The sequence below is a fragment of the Schistocerca piceifrons genome, chromosome 4 (assembly GCF_021461385.2).
Source record: "Schistocerca piceifrons isolate TAMUIC-IGC-003096 chromosome 4, iqSchPice1.1, whole genome shotgun sequence".
NCBI lineage: Eukaryota > Metazoa > Arthropoda > Insecta > Orthoptera > Acrididae > Schistocerca > Schistocerca piceifrons.
In genome coordinates this window covers 90,196,814-90,217,843 of record NC_060141.1, presented here as the reverse complement: position 1 = coordinate 90,217,843, position 21,030 = coordinate 90,196,814, and the positions used below count along the sequence as shown (strand labels likewise).

Here is a 21,030-nt window from a genome sequence, read left to right as displayed (position 1 = left end):
TGGAATGATCACATAAAACAAATAGTGGGAAAAGCAGGCGCCAGGTTGAGATTCATAGGAAGAATTCTAAGAAAATGTGACTCATCGACGAAAGAAGTAGCTTACAAAACGCTTGTTCGTCCGATTCTTGAGTATTGCTCATCAGTATGGGACCCTTACCAGGTTGGATTAATAGAAGAGATAGACATGATCCAGCGAAAAGCAGCGCGATTCGTCATGGGGACATTTAGTCAGCGCGAGAGCGTTACGGAGATGCTGAACAAGCTCCAGTGGCGGACACTTCAAGAAAGGCGTTACGCAATACGGAGAGGTTTATTATCGAAATTACGAGAGAGCACATTCCGGGAAGAGATGGGCAACATATTACTACCGCCCACATATATCTCGCGTAATGATCACAACGAAAAGATCCGAGAAATTAGAGCAAATACGGAGACTTACAAGCAGTCGTTCTTCCCACGCACAATTCGTGAATGGAACAGGGAAGGGGGGATCAGATAGTGGTACAATAAGTACCCTCCGCCACACACCGTAAGGTGGCTCGCGGAGTATAGATGTAGATGTAGATAGTACGCATTTCAACACTGTACAGGCACCCTGAGGGGCCCCAAATCCTTAGACCAACTAACTGCACTTAAATGAGAAGTGGCTTCTGAGAATAAGCTGCAGCCAGGGTCCATAAGCAAGCTTTTAACCATGTCTGTGTTGTCATTGTCACATTGCTTGATTACAGCTCATGGGTGGAGATCATACGAGAAAAGATGTAACATTCCTTCGGAAAAATGAAGCACAGGTGTTAGAGGACCAAATTAAATATTTGACTTCTAGTTGGTCATTACCACTATCAGCTACATAGCTGTTCCTGACTTTGTTCGTATTACTACAAATATGGAATTAACTACACATGCGTTTGTCTAGCTATGAGGCACCTTTTTCATGTCGTTGGACGGCGCAAAAAGTAGGCACACCGTGAGACAGACTCTAAATGAATTTGCGGTACTTCCTCATCTACTCTTCAACTTTTAGACGCCGGGAGACAGCTTCGTCTGTTACTGAGCACAACAATTTAGAGCGCAAACTTGGAAGCTTAGGGGGAGTGCGGATAGCTGTTCATTAATACTGCGGTAAAACGATGAGTCATCAGTGAGTCGTTGTTTGTGCTTCCTGCAGAGTCTAATTCGAGGCGCACACACTCTAATTAAGTTATACTGTATTTCAAAATTCTCTCACATGGCTCTACCCTCTGCGACGCAACGGGAGGTGCGAAGAGTCAGGTTAAAACACAACCACGAATTAAATACCATATCTCCCACGTATTTTATTGATACAAATTTAATGCAAAGTACTTTCCTTACAATTTTGTTCATTTTTACGAACTCTCAGGATGTAAAAAAAAAAAGAAGTGCCTTCTGTCAATGTTCCACAAAACAATCATTGCGCAGTTTACTGGTTTCGGGCAGTTTTGCAATCTCCAAATGACTACTTTTTCTATTGATACACAACAAGGAAGCTTTACTGTACAATTAACAAATACATTTTATAATTAAATGAAAAAGAACGCCGGCCGAAGTGGCCGCGCGGTTCTGGCGCTGCAGTCTGGAACCGCGAGACCGCTACGGTCGCAGGTTCGAATCCTGCCTCGAGCATGGATGTGTGTGATGTCCTTAGGATAGTTAGGTTTAACTAGTTCTAAGTTCTAGGGGACTAATGACCTCAGCAGTTGAGTCCCATAGTGCTCAGAGCCATTTGAACCATTTTTTTTTTTTTTGAAAAAGAACAATTCGTTAACAGGAAACTAGAAAAAGAATTCAGTAATACAGATATGCAGCGCCTCAGTTCTAAATGCAAACATGAGAATTAAATCACAAGTGTAAGAATTTTAACAGCTCAAGTGATTTAAGTTGCTTCACTACTCCGAGGACATTTACTTCTACGTTACTCACATTGTCAGTTGTTCTTGATTCGAATTCTGGAATAGTTACTTCGTCTTCCTTTGTGAAGGCATTTCGGAAGGCTGTGTTTAGTAACTCTGCTGTGGCAGCACTGTCTTCGATAGTATCTCCATTGCTATCGCGCAGAGAAGGCATCGATTGTTTCTTGCCGCTAACATAACTTCACATACAACCAGAATTTCTTTGGATTTTATGCCAGGTTTCGAGACAAAGTTTCGTTGCGAACTGCGAAGCAGTGACAAAGTTTTCACAAATTCATACACAAAGAAAAGTATAAAGACAGTGCTTTAATGGAGTTATTGTTCGAATCAACAATGTAGTGATGCAGGAAGCTCCTAGAGCCATTATTAGTGTTGTATAAAAACATGTGAGAATATCAACCTTTCTTTTGCCACTTGCGTTGGTTCTGTCAAATGAACTAGCATTACTTTCGCCTCAAAAGAATCAGAGATACCAAGGAAATACCTATTCAAAATATCTGGTTTTTGACTGGTGTATAGGTCTTGTTTCTTTACAATATCAATTATCTCGACTGCTAAGGAGGCCACGGTACACAGGCACAATGAAGCTTTAAACACATCGTTTCCAAAGATACGATATCTTGCAAAACGTTGCAGCGGTCCAATTGGAGGTATGACGATTTAGCTTAGATGAACGATAAGCGTATGACACTGACGAGGAGCATCCAAATGTTCCTTGATGTGGATGACTGATTTCTTTAGCCAATATCTCTTCGTCATTATTTAAATAATAGGCGGTAAATGAACAACTTTCGGCACTAAACAATCCCCCAAGGAAAGCTATTGACCGTGAGTGGACCCTAAAGCAAATGATCATCTGTCTGCTTCTCTGTCCACGTGAAGATTAAAATTACTGAGTGGGGCAGTATAGTGCACACAGAAACGCACGAGAAAAATAAAGCTAATTTACGTAAGTTTAAGTCCAATGTCCTGTAACTCGCATTTTATGGGCGTAGATGTTACCTTCAGAAACAGACAAATATCAGCAAACGTGAATTATACTACGTGCAATTGCAAATAGAAGACCTGAAGGGAAAGCTCGGTACCAGCCAGGCATCCGATTAAGTGAATATGGAGTCTAAAATCTGCAATCCAACTCCCTGAGGCTTGAGTACTCGCTGAAACCAGTTCGAGAACAGCCCTTCTTGTTGAACTGAGACACAAAAAAATAAGAATTCTACGTGAATCATTGTTGTTGTTGTTGTTTTTGCTACGGTCTTCAGTCCAGTGGCTGGTTTGATGCAGCTCCCCATACTACTCTATTCTGTGCAAGCCTCTTCATCTCCGAGTAACCACTGCAACCTACATCCTTCTGAATATTCTTTCTGTATTCATCTCTTGGTCTCCCTCTACTATTTTTACCCTCCACGCTTCCTACCAATACTAAATCGGTGGTCCCTTGATGGCTCAGAACGTGTCCTACCAACCGATCCCTTCTTCTAGTCACGTTGTGCCGCAAATTCCTCTTCTCCACAATTTTATTCAATACCTCCTCATTAGTTACGTGATCTGCCCATCTAATCTTCAACATTCTTCTGTAGCACCACATTTCGAAAGCTTCTATTCTTTTCTTGTCTAAACTATTTATCGTCCATGTTTCACTTCCATACACGGCTACACTCCATACAAATACTTTCAGAAAAGACTTCCTAACACTTAAATCTATATTAATTATTAACAAATTTCTCTTCTTCAGAAACGTTCTCCTTGCCAAAGCCAGTCTACATTTTATATCATCTCTACTTCGACCATAGTTATTTTGCCAGCCATTGTGGCCGAGCGGTTCTAGGCACTTCAGTCCGGAAATACGCTGCTGCTACTGTCGCAGGTTCGAATCCTGCCTCTGGCATGGATGTGTGTGATGTCCTTAGGTTAGTTAGGTTTAAGTAGTTCTAAGTCTATGTGACTGATGACCTCAGATGTTAAGTCCCATAGTGCTCAGAGCCTTTTGAACCATTCAGCTATTTTGCTTCCCAAATTGCAAAACTCATCTGATACTTTAAGTGTCTCGTTTCCTAATACAGTTCCCTCATCATCACCTGATTTAATTCGAGTACATTCCATTATCCTAATTTTCCTTATGTTGATGTCCTTTCCGTTAAGCTGCTCTTCCAGGTCCTTTGCTGTCTCTGACAGAATTACAATGTCGTCGGCAAAGCTCACAGCTCTTTTTTTTTTTTTTTTTCTCCGTGGATTTTAGTGCCTACTCCAAATTTTTCTTTTGTTTGCTTTACTGCTTGCTCAGTATACAGATTGAACAACATTGAGGATAGACTATAGCCCTGTCTCACTCCCTTCTCAACCACTGCTTCCCTTTCGTGTCGCTCGACTCGTAACTGCCATTTGGTTTCTGTGCAATTGGTAAATAGCCGTTCGCTTTCTGTATTTTACCCCTGGCACCTTCAGAATTGGAAAGACAGTATCCAGTCAACATTGTCAAAAGCTTTCTCTAAGTCTACAAATGCTATAAACGTAGGTTTGCCTTTCCTTAACCTACTCTCTACGAGAAGCCGTAGGAGAATTGCCTCGCGTGTTCCTACATTTCTCCGGAATCCAAAATGATCTTCCTCAAGGTCGGCTTCTACCAGTTTTTCCATTCGTTTGTGAAGAATTCGTATTAATATTTTGCAACCATGACTTATTAAACATAGTTCGATAATTTTCACACCTGTCCACTTCTGCTTTCTTTGGGATTGGAATCATTATATTCTTCTTGAAGTCCGAGGGTATTTCGCCTGTCTCAAATATCTTACTCACCAGATGGAAGAGTCTTGCCATGGCTGGCCCTCACAAGACTATCAGTAGCTCTAACGGAATGTTGTCTACTCCCGGGCCCCTGTTGAGACTTAAGTCTTTCAGTACTTTGTCAAATTCTTCCCGTACTATCATACTCCCTTCTCATCTTCCTCTACGTCCTCTTCCATTTCCATAATATTGACCTCAAGTGCGTCTCCCTTGTATAGAGCCTCTATATAAGCCCTCCACCTTTCTGCTTTCCCTTCTTTGCTTAGGACTGGTTTCTCACCTGAGCTCTTAGTATTCATATAGATGGTTCTCTCTTCTCCGAAAGTCTCTTTAATTTTCCTGTGGGCAGTATCGATCTTATCCTAGTAATGTATGCTTCTACATCCTTACATTTGTCCTCTAGCCATCCCAAATTAGCCATTTTGCACTTCCTGTTAATCTTATTTTTGAGACGTTTGTATTCCTATTCGCCTGCTTCATTTACTGCATTTTTATTTCTTCTCCTTTCATCAGTCAAATTCAGTATTTCTTCTGTTGCCCAAAGATTTCTAGTAGTCCTCGTCTGTTTACCTACTTGAACCACTGTTGCCTTCAGTATTTCATCTCTCAAAGCTACGCATTCTTCTTCCACTGTATTTCTTTCCCCTGTTCTTATCATTCGTTCCCTAATGCTCTCTCTGAAACTCTGTACAACCTCTGGTTCTTTCGTTCTATACCGGTCCCATCTCCTTAAATTCCTACCTTTTTGCAGTTTCTTCAGTTTTAACCTGCAGTTCATAATCAATAAATTGTAGTCAGAGTCCACATCTACTCCTGGAAATGTTTTACAATTTTAAACCTGGTTCCTAAATCTCTGTCTTACCATTATACAATGTATCTGAAACCTTCCGGTGTCTCCAGGCCTCTTCCACGTATACAACCTTCTTTCATGATTCTTAAACCAAATGTTAGCTATGATTAAGTTACGCTCTGTGCAAAAATCTACCAGGCAGCTTCCTCTTTCATTCCTTATCGCCAGTCTATATTCACCTACGATTTTTGCTTCTCTTCCTCTTCCTACTACAGAATTCCGGCCCCCTTGACTGTTAAATTTTCGTCTACCTTAACTACCTGAATAATTTCTTTTATCGCGTCATACATTTCTTCAATATCTTCATCATCTGCGGAGTTAGTTGGCATATAAACTTTTACTATTGTGGTAGGCGTGGGCTTCGTGTCTGTATTGGCTACAATAATGCGTTCACTATGCTCTTCGTAGTAACTTATCCATGTTTATATTTTCTTATTCATTATTAAAACTACTCCTCCTGCATTATTGTTATTTAATTTTGTACTTATAACACAGTGAAACACGCTACGACAGCGGCGTAGCGCATCACACAAAGGTTTGCTGTTAAAATTGCGAAAGCGTCCGTTCCAAGGCTACTAAGGCCACATCCCAGGGGCATCTCGCGAAATGGCCAAGATAAATAAATTCAAGCAAATTAGAGCTCATTTAGAGTTTTATCAATGGTTGTTCTTCCCATGTACCTGCCGCCAATAGGACAGGAAAGAAGGAGAATCGTAAATGGACAGGAAATGTTTTACTCGATGCAAGACATAATGAACGATCTGAAGGATAACCTATCATATTAAGGGTAAATGACAACAGAAAATATGCTGCAACAACATGGCTACATATTGATGAATGCTCCAGCGTAAAGAAAAGTGTATAAGAGGCTTTTATCCAGCAATAGAATCAAATGGATGACGATGATGGTGAAGATGCTCCTAATAGTTCGTCGCACTCCGCAGGTGAAGGTCAGTAGAGGAACCGAGTTACATCCCCGATGCCGTGTCGGTCTTTCGAAATTCACTCGGCTTTATGGGGAGGAAGGAGCGGTTACGTAAAGGAGAAGTTTTTTGGTTGCAGGAGCGACACTGAAGGCCAGGAGAAGAAATACATTGCTGATCACATATACCTCAGGCCGTCAAGTGACGCCTTAGGAAGACTGGGTAATCTGGGCCTGAAGCCAGGCAGTTAAGCAATATTTGCTCACCTTAGCGTTTTCGATGGACAAGTTGGTAACGAGTACTGGTAAGAATTGTATCTGATATGCTGGATACGTTGCAGCACAATGGTACCTGACAGTGAGTCTATGTCGGGCATGGACATCGCGTTGCGGATGTCTTTCTGTGCAGGCGGCAGGCGTCCTATCGGAACTTTCCCTGGCACAGATTAACGACAGTCAACAATTTCAATACTAGACTGCTGAACTTCGCCAATTTTGAAAAGGTATTACGTCAAGTACGCTGCAGGCTGAGATTAGAGCAACAACGACAAAGACAGGCTGTAAAAATCGTCTATTTCGTCACCGTACAGAAAGTGTGAAGTATCCGTGCTGTTGGCAATTCGGTCCTCTAAGGAGCTCGAAAGCGCTATAAACCTCCGCCAAACCTGAAAATCCTTGTCCTTAACCTCCCTCCCTGAGGCCAAGGTAACGCGGGGCATAGATCCGACGCCTTGCTTAAAACCCTGATAAGCGCAAGCGGCTTTGTCAAGTGCAGATTCCTACTCTTGAAACCATGCACACGTCGGTTTTAACTGTGTGATATAACGTCATGGTTACGACAGTACCCCGACAAAGGAAAGATGTCGTTTTCTTCATGATTATATTTTCACCATATCTTATCTCATTCATTATAAATAGATGTCGGAAACGGTATCATCAACCACTGTCTTTAAATTACAAATTATGCACACTTTTAAAAAGCAAGACGTGTTTTGATTGCTGGAAGGTTATTCTTAGCTATATACTTCGAGCTGGTTAAGCCTCTATACGTGTGGGCACATACAGGGTGATTCCCTGATGACGTTACAAACTTTCAGGGATGATGGAGAAGAGTAAATGTATCATTTTGAGGTGAGGGATCCTGGTCAGGAAACGACCGAGTCGAAAGTTATAAGCGAGAATCGGTCTGATACCTGTTAAAGTGGAATACCTACACCAGTACTGTTGTTGCTAAGACTGTAGGGTAGGCCACTTTCAGAGGTTACAGCACGGACCAAAACAAGAAAAAAGGTCTAGTCAACATAGGCTCCAAAACGCCTACCTTAGGGAGCTATGAACACGTGTTCATCTTCGATATTGTGAAACATCTCTTCTACTGCAACTTCTTTAATTTCCATATTTTTGGAGGATGTATTATGGACTAAAACAAGAAAAACGTCCAGTAAATACGGGCTCTAAAATTCATATCTCAACACGTTCATTGTCTTGTGTCCGTTGCTGGCCACTGCAGACGCCTCTGCCGTGCCACAAGCGGTCTCTTGACAGCCAACGTGTTACGAGCTGTGAGCACCTGTTTACCTTCGTTACCGTGAAACACATCTCTTCTAAGTACTGACCAAGTGCCCATAGCTCTTAACGTCCATATTGGAGTCCATATTTACTGGACTTTTTTACTTGGTATGGACCACACTACCTCCTCCAAAAATATGGAAACCAATGAACTTGCAGTATAAGAGATGTTTTCCAGTATCGTAGGTGCACAAGAGCTCGTAGCTCTTAAGGTGAACATTTTAGAGTCGGTGTTTACTAGACATTCTCTTCTTGTTTTGGTCCACACTTTCACCTCTGAAACTTGCCTATGCTACAATCTTCGGGGACGTCCATTATTTACAAGAGGGTCTTTCTAAAATTTGCCCCCCCCCCCCCCTCCCCCGGTAAGATTTCGTGGTATGTGGTCCACGTCTCCGCACTCGAACCGTGATATATCTTTCATATCTTTCATGGCAGCCGTATCTTTACCGCACTTCCGTTACGAAGGACACGTCTTTTCTTGATTTTAGGTTTCCTTTTGCTTAAAACATCCAAAGAAACTCATTGCTATTTATGTAGAGTTCAACCTACATTCACTGCCTGCTGCTTGCATTTCCTTCGCAATGCATTGTGATGTACGCTACCAAATGCCTTGTTTTTTGGGGAAACATCCCACGCCCACAATCGCAGCTCTAGCACATCACTGTGACACAATACACTGCAAAAGCCTAGTGCCCAAACGTACGTCACTGATCGTCTTATTCGTTGGTGAGTATTTTGTCTGGCTGACAGAGAGAAATACATGATCGGTGACAAGGGAAAGGTATTATCCCTGGCTGTTGCAAGAAAATGAGGATGCTCAGCTGAGAATCTTAGTCCGTCTATAATCGAGATATAAGTTCAGTGTCTCAACCACTGAACAATCAGAATGCTGAAGAATAGCTTTCAAAAGACTGTCCCACTCTGACCTTCAGTTAGACGGAGTCTTGTGTCGCAGTGCTGCAACAGTAAGATGAGTCAGGTGTTTTCTTTATTATTGGTCGTTATTTATCTCTGTCAAGAGTTAATATTTAGCTGTCGTTGGAGTACTTCATTTTTTCCCCAAACACCATATTTTTGGTTGTCAGTGCTTTTTTCCAAGAAACGTTAATAGGAATAAAGCTCCTTGCATCTGCTTCATGAAGTCTTTCAGCACTGTAACCCATACAACGTTACGCAATACACCTCTACGAGTTTGGTCATCAGTGGTCTTGTTTTTCGTCCTTTGCGTCGAGGTGATGCGTATAATGCATTTCTCTAACTTCCAGACAACTCAATTTCGCTTTGTAGACGATATAATTTTTGGTAGTTGCTAAGAACTGGGAATGCCCCGATATGGCTTCTATTAATGTAATAAACTTCGTTTATTGCACCGCGTAACTCTGCGCCTTGTGCAGTGACACGTGAACGAGCTTTATGGTGTGATGGGAGACTGTGTGGGGGGCAGAGATTTGCAAGTCGCACGTGCGACACTTCTTATCAGAGAGGTGTTACAATCCGTCTTCAAACGGAAGTTAATGTCAGTGCAAACAGAAGTCTAAAGCTACGTATACGTAAGCTCATACGTATGATCCCGAAGTCGCATAACGTGGAAAGCTGTTACTTGTCTGGCGTCAGGATACTTTACTGTTTGCGCTCTTCACTTAACTCTGAAGACCAAGATACGGGTAAGTCATGCTGAAGTTAGCTAAATCTTTCAATGCAAGCTGGCTCGCAAATGCACCGTAATCGCCAGAAGCCAGTGTGCACACAAGAAACATTTCAGCGGCATTTTCATGAATCTGGGCGCGAGCGTAGGGTGGTTAAGTAAATTAAACCCTGGAATGCTTTCAATTTCAATAAAAATTTGAAATCTTCCTAACCCCCTATCCTCAGCTAAGTTCAAAAAGGAGATAGAAAAGTCTAAATGACTTATTTAAGTGCCCATTTAGTGTCTTTTTGTTTATTATTTTGCAATGCGCATTGCAGGAAAGTACCATATCATTGATAAATGGCAGGCTTTTTATTTTTTTATTTTTATTTTTTTTATTTTTTTACTAACTGTTCTTTTGCGTGTCTCCTTTACCAGAAACGGTTACACTGCACTCGTCTTCCCTAGTCTATGGAGGTCTGAAGTCTACCATTGTATCTTTGCGCTCTCGGAAAAGCTTTACCCTTTTTATCTCTTTCATACAATGTGTCTAAACGCGTAGTAGATAATTGTGTTACTACACATCAAACAAAGAAAAGCTCCTCAAGGCGTTAGTCACGATGCCACATCAGCTAAACAGGTCGCTGATATCAGGCCATTCAAGCTAGCTTCTAGTGATCCAATTACGCGCTATCTCAACAGCCGCCTAGTGCTCCCCTTTATCACAGGTCAGCTGAGAAGTCCGCACTCTCGAAACCAACAGAATCCTAGTCAAAAAGCTTACTTCCTCATCCGGTAAAAGTCATGCTAAAATTATAAAAATATCTTATGTACAATAGTCATCGTACCCCAAGCTGATAAGATACTCAGCATTTAGCAGGGTTCACAAAACGTTTTTAGGATAGTCTTAAAACAGCGTTGTTGCAACCATCCAAGGGATCGCTGTACTTATCGGTTTAGTTCAGCATTATAGATTATTCCAGTTACGTTTTCCTACAAAAAGTGCAAGCTTGTTGTCTTTTCGACTTGTAAGACACAATTAATAGGTTAGTTCTATAGTAATGGGTACCAGGTTATTTCTACTCAATGCACACAAATTTTAAAAGTCTTCTTACTCACCAAGGAGATAGCTTGGCTAATCCACCACATCATTTCTGATGGTGAGCGAACAAAATGTACTTACGTTTCAGTCTACGGACAGGCAGCGCAGTTATGCACACACTCGACCTCCAGTCGGGAGAAGGGTTAAAATACTCCATTCTGAATTAAGCTTCCGGCAGTTTCCCTAAATCATTACAAGTGGACGCCAAGATGCATCCTTACGCATGCCACGGTGGATTGCATCTGCATGAACACCTACAACTATACTCCGCAAATATCTTACGATGTCTAGCGGCGGGTATTTTGTGTACCACTGGCAGTTCTCTCTTTCCTGTTCCATTGCGAATACTTCGCGTGAAGAGCGACTGTTGGTAGGTCTTCGTGTGAGCTTGAATCTCTCTAATTTTACTCTGATGATCTTTTCTCGAGATATACGTAGGAAAAAAAATATATTGGTTGACTTTTCTAGGAAATTTTGACAGTAAATCGCACCGTGATGCAGAATGCCCCTCTCGCAGCGTCTGTCACTGGATTTATATGCTTCTATAGGTGCCCCATCTCTCTTATTCTCATTATTCCGGCGCTAGATGTACGACGGTCGTAAGATAATAGTAGCACAGTCTTCTCCGAATACAAGTTCTCTAAGTTTACCCAAAAGGATTTCTTGAGAACTAGATCGTCTTTGATAATTTTTGTCTTGGCTGGAGCCACAGTCATGGTAATTGTTTTTTTTTAATTATGCTGCCGCCATTTGACTGTAATAAATTTTATTTTATTGCTATACGATCCCGGTTAAGTACAAAAACTTGTTTACATGTCAAAAGACATCAGATTAGTATGAAACACTAGTCCTTGTCAAGAAAGCATATCTGGTCATATAAGCCAGATATGTCATTACTAAAAGTGAAAATATCTCAAAGCGCCTAAATATACTGCAGATTTTCATTTATGGACCCTGTAGCACAGCCGTTATATGAAACTGCCATCCAGTGAACAGGTATGCGCCGACATATCAATAACATTTTGTACTTGAAAATGGCCAAAGAGCAAAATCTGGATCGTATAAGAATACAACAAAAATTATTACAGTCAGATGGCAGCAGCATCATTCAAAATTAAAAAAAAAAATAGATCGTCTTCTTTCCAAGGTTTATTTAAGTTCCCCGAGCATTTCTGTTATACAGGGTGATTCAAAAAGAATACCACAACCTTAAAAATGTGTATTTAATGAAAGAAACATGATATAACCTTCTGCTATACATCATTACAAAGAGTATTTAAAAAGGTTTTTTTCACTCAAAAACAAGTTCAGAGATGTTCAATATGGCCCCCTCCAGACACTCGAGCAATATCAACCCGATACTCCAACTCGTTCCACACTCTCTGTAGCATATCAGGCGTAACAGTTTGGATAGCTGCTGTTATTTCTCGTTTCAAATCATCAATGGTGGCTGGGAGAGGTGGCCGAAACACCATATCCTTAACACACCCCCATAAGAAAAAATCACAGGGGGTAAGATCAGGGCTTCTTGGAGGCCGTCCAGAACTTTTCCCTTTGCACAAACACCCATTCTCTGTAAACTGTTTATACCAACGTTTAATACACCACCTATCAGGAGGTTTAACACCATACTTCGTTCGAAATGCACGCTGAACAACTGTCGTCGATTCACTTCTGCCGTACTCAATAACACAAAAAGCTTTCTGTTGAGCGGTCGCCATCTTAGCATCAACTGACGCTGACGCCTAGTCAACAGCGCCTCAAACGAACAAATGTACAACTAAATGAAACTTTATAGCTCCCTTAATTCGCCGACAGATAGTGCTTAGCTCTGCCTTTTGTCGTTGCAGAGATTTAAATTCCTAAAGTTGTGGTATTCTTTTTGAATCACCCTGTTGAGCGGTACTTTCATGTATGTTACACTGAACTGTTACAATCCTTCCAGAGCGTCTCCAGATACGATGCCTGTTATCATGTCTACTCCAAACGCTTGAAAATTTCCCCGTAACTCCGTAATTGTTCGCTCTAGTTTCTTGTAGGCAATTTCCTTTACAGATGAATTGATTGATTGGTTGGTTGATTTGGGGGAAGGCACCAAACAGCGAGGTCATCGGTCCCATACGATTAGGAAAGGATGAAGAAGGAAGTTGGCCGTGCCCTGTCAAAGGAACCGTCCCGGAATTTGCGTGAAGCGATTTAGGGAAATCACGGAAAACCTAAATCGGGATGGCCGAATGTGGCTTTGATCCGTCCTCCTCCCGAATGCGAGTCCAGAGTGCTAACCACTACGCCACGTCACCCGGTCAGATGCATTCTATTTTCTCAGAATCCTTCGAGCAAATCCGAGCCACCTATTCGCATTTCATGATACTGGTATTTGCTTCTTGGTATTACCCGGAAATGCTTATGCGGTGTGACGTGGTCATGACGTCCAACAGTGATCAGCGGAAACCCGCTGTCCAGCATAACGTTTTGGTTTCTCTTAGTCAATAAATCATCGAATCAATTACATATTTCCGAATGTACTACATACTACATCGTATCTTTGTTAGCAACCGACGATGTGGTAGGGCGTTGAACTCCTTCCTGAAATTAGTCGCTATAATGTGACTCGATTGTGTGTACCTGACACCCTGACTCGAAAGTAATTCGACACTTCAAGCGCCGGCCGCAGTGGCCAAGCGGTTCTAGGCGCTTCAGTCTGGAACCGCGCGACTGCTACGCTCGCAGGTTCGAATCCTGCCTCGGGCATGGGTGTGTGTGATGTCCTTAGGTTAGTTAGGTTTAAGTAGTTCTAAGTTCTATGGGACTGATGACCTCAGATGTTAAGTCCCATAGTGCTGAGAGCCATTTGAAACCACACTTCAAGCACGGTGTTTTCTTCTTGTCCTCAGGCGGCCATTATGGTGGTAAGGAACAACGCGGCACCATGTACCGACAACATGTCCATGGCCGTGGTCGTGGAGAACGACAGCCTGCCCGTCTCCGTCATCTCCAAGGCGAACGCAGACACGTAAGTATAGCGCGAAGGCAAGGCGCTCGCAGCTAGCGTAGCCGGCGGCTGTTCTGAGGCCGGCCTCTAACCCAAGCTCGTGTCCCAGCAGGCCTGACGAGCTCAAGGTGATGGGCAGCGACGAGGCGACGCGCATGGGCGAGTCGCAGGCGGCGCTCACGGGTGAGGCGTCTGGTGACGGGCACGCCGTGTCCTCGCATCCCACCTCGTAAGTATTCCTATCCGAGGTTAATGCTGCCACCCAGCAGTGCCCGACACTGCACGACCACATCCTAGCCACCAAACATCTTCCCTAAGACCTCGCAAGCCAGCTACATTCCCCTCGCAATCACAACGGAAAAAGTCCTTCGTCGGCTGCAGTCGACCTCACTTTGCCCTCTCAGTAGGGTCGAGAAATCCACACGTAAAACCGCCTTTATAATGCCACAACCTGTGTGCGGTTGTTATCCTGCTGCTGAAAACTCTAGTGGTGCTGAAATCATCCCAGAGCAAGCAGCCACCACCTGCGACGTACAAATGCAATAAGTCTCCTAGCTACTTCTGCTCGTGGAAATGTAGCTAGCGAGTTCCACCTGTTCTAATCATACCGTACGTTACGAACTATTCACTATCTGCGAGCAGCACTCGCACCCCTCTGGGACCATTCCATCATCTGTGCGCAGCGTGCTCTTCACAGCTGCACTCAAGCAAGTCTTCTAGAATACGATGGAGATATTTCGTGCCCTCGCTACCACCACCACTAGGCTAGTGTGCTGGAAAATCTCCAGCTGCAGTCATGCCACGGTGCACTTTGCGCATTCGTAACAACAGAACTGGAAACTGCATTGGCAACTTCGTCTCTCCAGAGGTAGCCAGTGAAACCATAGCCATATCATTGGCTGTTATTTCTATGCTTTCTGCCAAAACTATTTGCACCCCTCTGGGACAATTCCGTGCCCTGCGCACGATATCCATCTCACATCTTGCGTCCAAGAATCTCCCCATCAATTTAGATGAATGGCTTTGAAAACTGAGATACAATCAGAACTGCAAGAAACATAATTTCCACATCATCCACTGTGACTAAGATTTATTTGGTTTGTTTAAACCAATTCCTCTCCCCACTTGTCTACAATGATGAAATAAGCCGTGATTCAGTTTAATGAACGTAATTTTCAACGGTAACCATTCATTCAGAACAGGAGGCAAAATTCAAATGGGGCTAAAACTCCTGTTTTTGATCTACAAACTCTGAGACCGAACTAAGATTATTTTCTAAAACGTGCGGAGTGAGCAGAAACGGATTTCCAGAGTAGCGCTACCTAATTGTAAAGACCAACTGAAAATCAGTCACAGGCCCAAAAAGTCAGCATTCTGGCCCTTATGTAACCCTCATGTGACTCCCTTTCTCCTCTTCTTATCGTTTTGAACAAAACTATACTGAAAGTAAATACAAACTGGTTTAAGATGAAAGAGAAATGAATAAGTAACGTATTCAGCTTCCTTATTTGCAAAGTTGGCTATCATGTTGGAATATTTTGAATTTGTTTGCGAAACGATCATTTTGCTTAAGGGGGATGTAGTATAGATACGTAATTACATAATGTACATAAGTATATGTTACTTTTAATGCAAACAGTAAGTGCTAGTGGATCAGAATGGGGCAGATAATGGGGTGTAGACAGCTACCAATCTATTTCTGCTGAAAAACAGTGCACCATGTATGGAATCCATGATATCTGTGGCTTTGGAGTTCAGCCTGATCACCAGAAATTGTATATTGTTACGTTACTTGCACTTCACGTCCGATATATTGGTCTCCAGTCTGCAGACCAACATGTAAGACACATGTTGTAAAGAAGCCATCATTTTGAATGTCTGCACACTGTTACCATTTGATGAGCATCAGTTAAAGAACTATCATTCTACTTAATTCTTCAGATATTATTCAACACGTTTATACCCATTGTCCTCTCAACCGCTATCAGAATTTTATTTAACTTAATTCTCAGTAAATACTGTTCGGTACTACAATTTCAATAAGACCTCTTCTGGACTTAGCTTCCAACGAGAGTTAGAGTTCGCTCATCTTCTTCAGCAACTCAGAGACCGCCGTCTTTATTCCTTGTATAAGGACATTTGTATGCGGCCCATCATTAACAGTTTAAGATGATTACCTGTTCCTTTCATGTACTTGTGTCCCAGTGGCCTTCATTATGGATTCCTCTTCGGTTCTCACAATATTTCTGTATCATTCCCAAAGTTTGGCCAAATTATTTCTTAGCACATCCCAAAGACTTCCAATGTAAATTCCCTAAGGCAACTGCACAAGTGTCTTAATATTCTATTCCTACAATTGTCACAGTCCTACTGAAATATGAATGGTGTCTTTTACCTTTCTGTTATGTGTTACATACAGCTGTTGTGCATATTTTGTTATTGCCATAACTCACTCCTGCTTCCATATTTCGCCGCAAACTCACTTCTTGAAAATGCACACAATATTTGTTTCTACACTTTTCTTTCTTCAGCACCTCACCAGAGCTCTCTCACAATCTGCCTCAAATGTGATATTGTGTACTTCAAACTGTGTATTACTTCAATAATGTATTTTTGTGACAGGATGTTCTGTTTGTCTCTCTTTTTTTCCAGGTACTGTAACTATTGACCACAAAATATGGCGACTGGTAAGAAAGACAGCTAGCGCAATGCCATGAACAGTTCGTCAGACTTAGGAGTACGTGAAAAGTATTTTCCTGCCTGAAGCCTGTTGATTTTTGAGAGAAGTTCAGGGAGTTAAATGCAATATGAGGTATACACGCGAAACAAAACTTAGCACACGACAGAATACAGAAAGAAACAAACCAGTGTTTGTCTGCACTGGCAGAAGAAGTCATTCGAAAATTTCTTTAAATACTTCACGGAATTACGAACAACGAAGTGTCTTGTGTTTCAACACGCTTAAAGAAATCATCTGGACGAAGTTCAGCAACGTAAATTTGTTCATGTATCAATTTCCTTTGGTTTACTTTAAGCATATATTATTCACCAAAATTTTCGTCATTTTTGTTTAATGGGAGCATGTAATAAAATTTGTGATCATCCACTTGCTCTAAAGGGAAATTACAGTAGCTTAAAAAGTGAGAGATCTGAATAATTTTGTTCTTACATTTTGATCATGCGTCATGCTCACCATCCCAGCCTTCATATAAAGGGGTCCGGTTCAGGGTTGGGGTTGCTTCAGTAGTAGAGATTTGGGCTTTTAAATGCCTCCGGCTACCTGGGGCAATGTGGTCTTGTATGTTGTGTTTTTGTTAAGCGTACAGATGCTGTGGCGCTCGTGAGCTGCTGTGCCGCGGGCGCACGCAGTTCCAGCTCCGGCTGCGGAGAACCCGGCCATCTGCGGCGGCGGCGGCGCGTCGAGGCTCGACATGAAAGTATTACCTCGCACTCAGCAGCAGTTACATCTTACATCTAAAATACATGGTTGCAGTAGTATCGCACTCACACACACGACCAAAGGTAGCAAGCACTCTCTGTTAACGAAGAACTGATACACTTGGACCGCCACTATTGTGTTTATTCGTCAATCACAGAGCGTCTCAGACGCTGTGCAACATCTGCAAGTGATGGACGTGACGCATGTTAGCGAAGTTTCGTCTCTGCCACGTGATCTCACAGTAAAAAAGGGTAATAGTTTCGATGCTGTCATTTGTCGGGTTATGATGGTACCTGCATGAATTAACAGTTTGGGAATTCGAATAATTAACTCATCTGACATTACATCTGTGATACTGACAGGTCTCGTTTGTGATTTTTTACGAGGGTGTGTGTGTGTGTGTGTGTGTGTGTGTGTGTGTGTGTGTGTGTGTGTGTGTGTATGTGTGTGCGTGCGTGCGTGCGTGCGTGCGAGGACAGAGAGAGAGAGATATGAGCAGGAGGAAAACACAGACATCTCCAGCCAGCACTGTGAGAGTTGCAGAGAACATATAAAGTTCCGACTCGCTCACATAAGGTGTCCAGTCATATTAATGTGACCACCTGTCAAAAGCCTGACTAACCACTTTTTGCCACGTGGTCCGCTGCGAGACACGCAGTAACAGAGTCAGTCAATTTCTGCAAGATACTGACAGGGATGTGGAGCAATGCCGATTCCAGTGCCGCGGCCAACTAAGCTAAGTTTTCCGGTTGAGGATCCATGGCGCGAACAGCCTGATCTAGGTGGTTCCACAGATCCTTGATTGTATTTAATCCGGGTAGTTTGACGGCCAGGGAGTACGCTATACTCATCCTAGCGCTCTTTCGACACTGTGAACTGCGCGACACTTTGCATTATCCGTCTGGTAGATGCCACCGTGCCGAGGAAAAAACAAACTGCATGTAAGAGTGGACATGGTCCTAAAGGATAAAGGCATACTTGTATTGATCTATTGCGGCTTCCAGCATGACGAGATCAACCAGGGAATGCCACGAAAACTTCGACAGACCGAACGCTCCCTCCTCCGGCCTAGACCTTCCAACGATTGTGGCAGGGTGCTTGCTTTCGGAAGTTTCACGCCGTACACACCAACGGCCACGTGTCCGATGGAGCATAAAATGTGATTCGTCTAAAAGGCCACTTTTCGCCACTCAATGGACGTCCAATTGCCGTACTGGCGTGCAAATTCTAGCCTTTGTCGCCAAACAGTCAACATGGGTGCACGAATCTGGCGCCTGCTGTGGAGGCCCATACACAGTAACGTTCGCTGAACGATCGATGAGGAGACGCTGTTGGTAGCTTTTTGGTTCATCTGGTTGGTCAGCTGCTCAACATTCGCACGTCTGTTCGCCCATGGACATCTCTGCAGCCATCGTCCACTCCTCTCATCTATCGTCCGTGGTGCTCCACAGTCACCTCGGCATTGGTTTTGGATTGTGCCATTTTACAAGCACGATATACCTCAACCACGGCGGCATGAAAGCTGTTTAGATACTTATTCGTTTCGGAAACGCTTCCACCTTTGGCCCGAAAGCCAATGACCATGTCCTTTTGGACGTCAGATCAATCGCTCCGTTTCCGCATTACGACAACGACTGTACTATTTTCCGCGTCACCTGACATATTTACATTCCCTCCATTGCTAGTGTTGCCACCTATCGGTTGTGATTCGTTACTGCACGCTGAGGCCGAACCTTGGCGGTGCTCACATTAATGTCAATGGACAGAATCCAAAATGCTACTTTTCACTCACTGTTCCAAACAGTGTCAGATATTATACGATTAACCTCAGGTGATTTAGTGGGCGAATCAAGGTGCGATAGTGCGCATGGGTGTTTGTCTAACTAGGAACATGTCAGTGCAGTCCTGTAAACACTGCTGTTCTCATCTTGGAAGATGGGAGTGTCCACAGCATACTCGCCATGGTGTAGAAGAAAGGGCAATACCCGATGACCGAGAATGTTTAAATATCCTTGTTCACGTTCGTACCAACCTGGAGGAGAGGGTCCAAGCTATGGTTCGTAAAACCACCTCTGGCCTCACCTACATCTTCCGCACTCTGTGAGTTAAACGTCTCATTGGGACGTCGGTGCACTCGACTCACTGCATCATTTGAAAAGAGGAAACGTCACGACTTGTCGGACCATATTACAGGCCTACAGTCAGCTACTGTCCAGTTTCGCTGTTGTTTGGCCTACTGCAGACGTGCTATTTAATTTGCCACTGTGAGCAATGGCCTTTGCTCGGTTCCCGACTCCAAATGTCCATTGCGTGCCTTCCTTCGCAATATTCGATATGAAACTGGTTGAGATAGACTTGTATTCACCCCACAGCAGCAGTTCCTGTCAGTTTTTAAACCGACTGCAATTGATAACGCGTGACACTCGTTTCCGATGCCTGTCAGTTAGCATCTTTTTACGACCACTGTTCTTACGCCGTGTTATATGGCAACGAATGGTACACCATTCCTTGTAGACAAGTTGGACAGTCCTTGTTAATTCACCAACAAATTTGGCACCTTCATCCACGCTGTGGGAATAGGCACGTTCAAACACGATGATTCCTTTTCGCATTTCTTTCTCGTGGACCCAATTTGCTGCGTTGATTCCGTACAACCTACTGGCACATACAAACCATCTCAGTGTCACAACTTCCGTCAGCGATGGAGGGTCGGCATGACCGCGTGGTACCAGTTCCTTATCATATACAGTGCTTCATAATGATCCCTGTGCTCTTTAAGGGGGGGGGGGGAAGGGTGGCCAACATGTTGTCTGGACTATCATCTTGTGACTGCTACTGCAGTAACCAGACAGGATGGCAATAGCTGGCGCAATGTAGTGTCGACTAAGGACAAAGGGTAAAACAAAATAATACTCGTTGATAGCAGCATGCTCCAGTGTTAAAGTAAGGTGGGGAAAAAGGTGCTCAATCGCATATTTATACATCCTAAAGGGATCCATCCGACAGGTTTCATCTGCTGGAATAGGAGGCGGGAACGTTTGCGTTCGTGGCACTTTTGACTTTTAGTTCGCTGGAGGAGAAGAGACATTTATAGCTCAGTAGGGAATGGACCGCAGATCTGTTTAAGAAACCATTCTGATAATCGGCTCAAGTGATTTAGAGAAAATAAGGAAAGAACCACTGTTCCCTGAATTAGCCTCTTTCACTAGTGAAGTTCCGTAGATTTGTTCGACAATACAATTAAAATGTGTTGCAATTGGTTTTCTATTATTCAAGGTCATTAACTAAACGCATACCTGTTATTTAGAAACCGCAACGAGATCACATGGCAGAAGCGACAGCTTTGGAATTACGTGCTTTGGCGTCACTTGAAGATGGCAAACAACATCGGAAACGCATTGTGATAAAACGTGAACACAACAGCGACCGGTTACTGTGTTTTATTCTCCATTAACAAGTGAATAGTCATATCAGAATAATAGTGAGTCAACTCCCCACACCACACAACGTTGTCTAGAACTAAGCTGTCTAGAAATCATGATACCAAAGTAATGACAGTTCGTAGCACAGGTTCTCACTTCATCATAAGTATACCCCCAGGTTTTGGATTATATAGTAATCCGTCAGGGTGTGAATCTGTCGTTCCACATAAATACAGAAGCGCACCTAAGGTACAAATCGGACGTACACCGCAGCGAAGATTTTCTAGTAGATACATTGTCACATGTCACGAAAATCCCTTGCAGTACTGGATCGACTATTATTTTTCACTGAAACATCATATTAATGAAGGAATATTCTCGATATTA

General features: G+C 43.0%; 1 protein-coding gene across 1 annotated transcript in view; it reads left to right on the top strand.

Annotated features, from left to right (window-relative positions):
- Positions 1 to 21,030, top strand: part of LOC124794781 (proton-coupled amino acid transporter-like protein CG1139) — a 139,373-nt gene that overhangs the window by 69,810 nt on the left and 48,533 nt on the right. The window contains exons 2-3 of the mRNA XM_047258417.1: positions 13,685 to 13,803; positions 13,895 to 14,011. Of these exons, the coding sequence (XP_047114373.1) occupies positions 13,685 to 13,803; positions 13,895 to 14,011 (236 nt within the window). The remainder of the gene's footprint in view (positions 1 to 13,684; positions 13,804 to 13,894; positions 14,012 to 21,030) is intronic.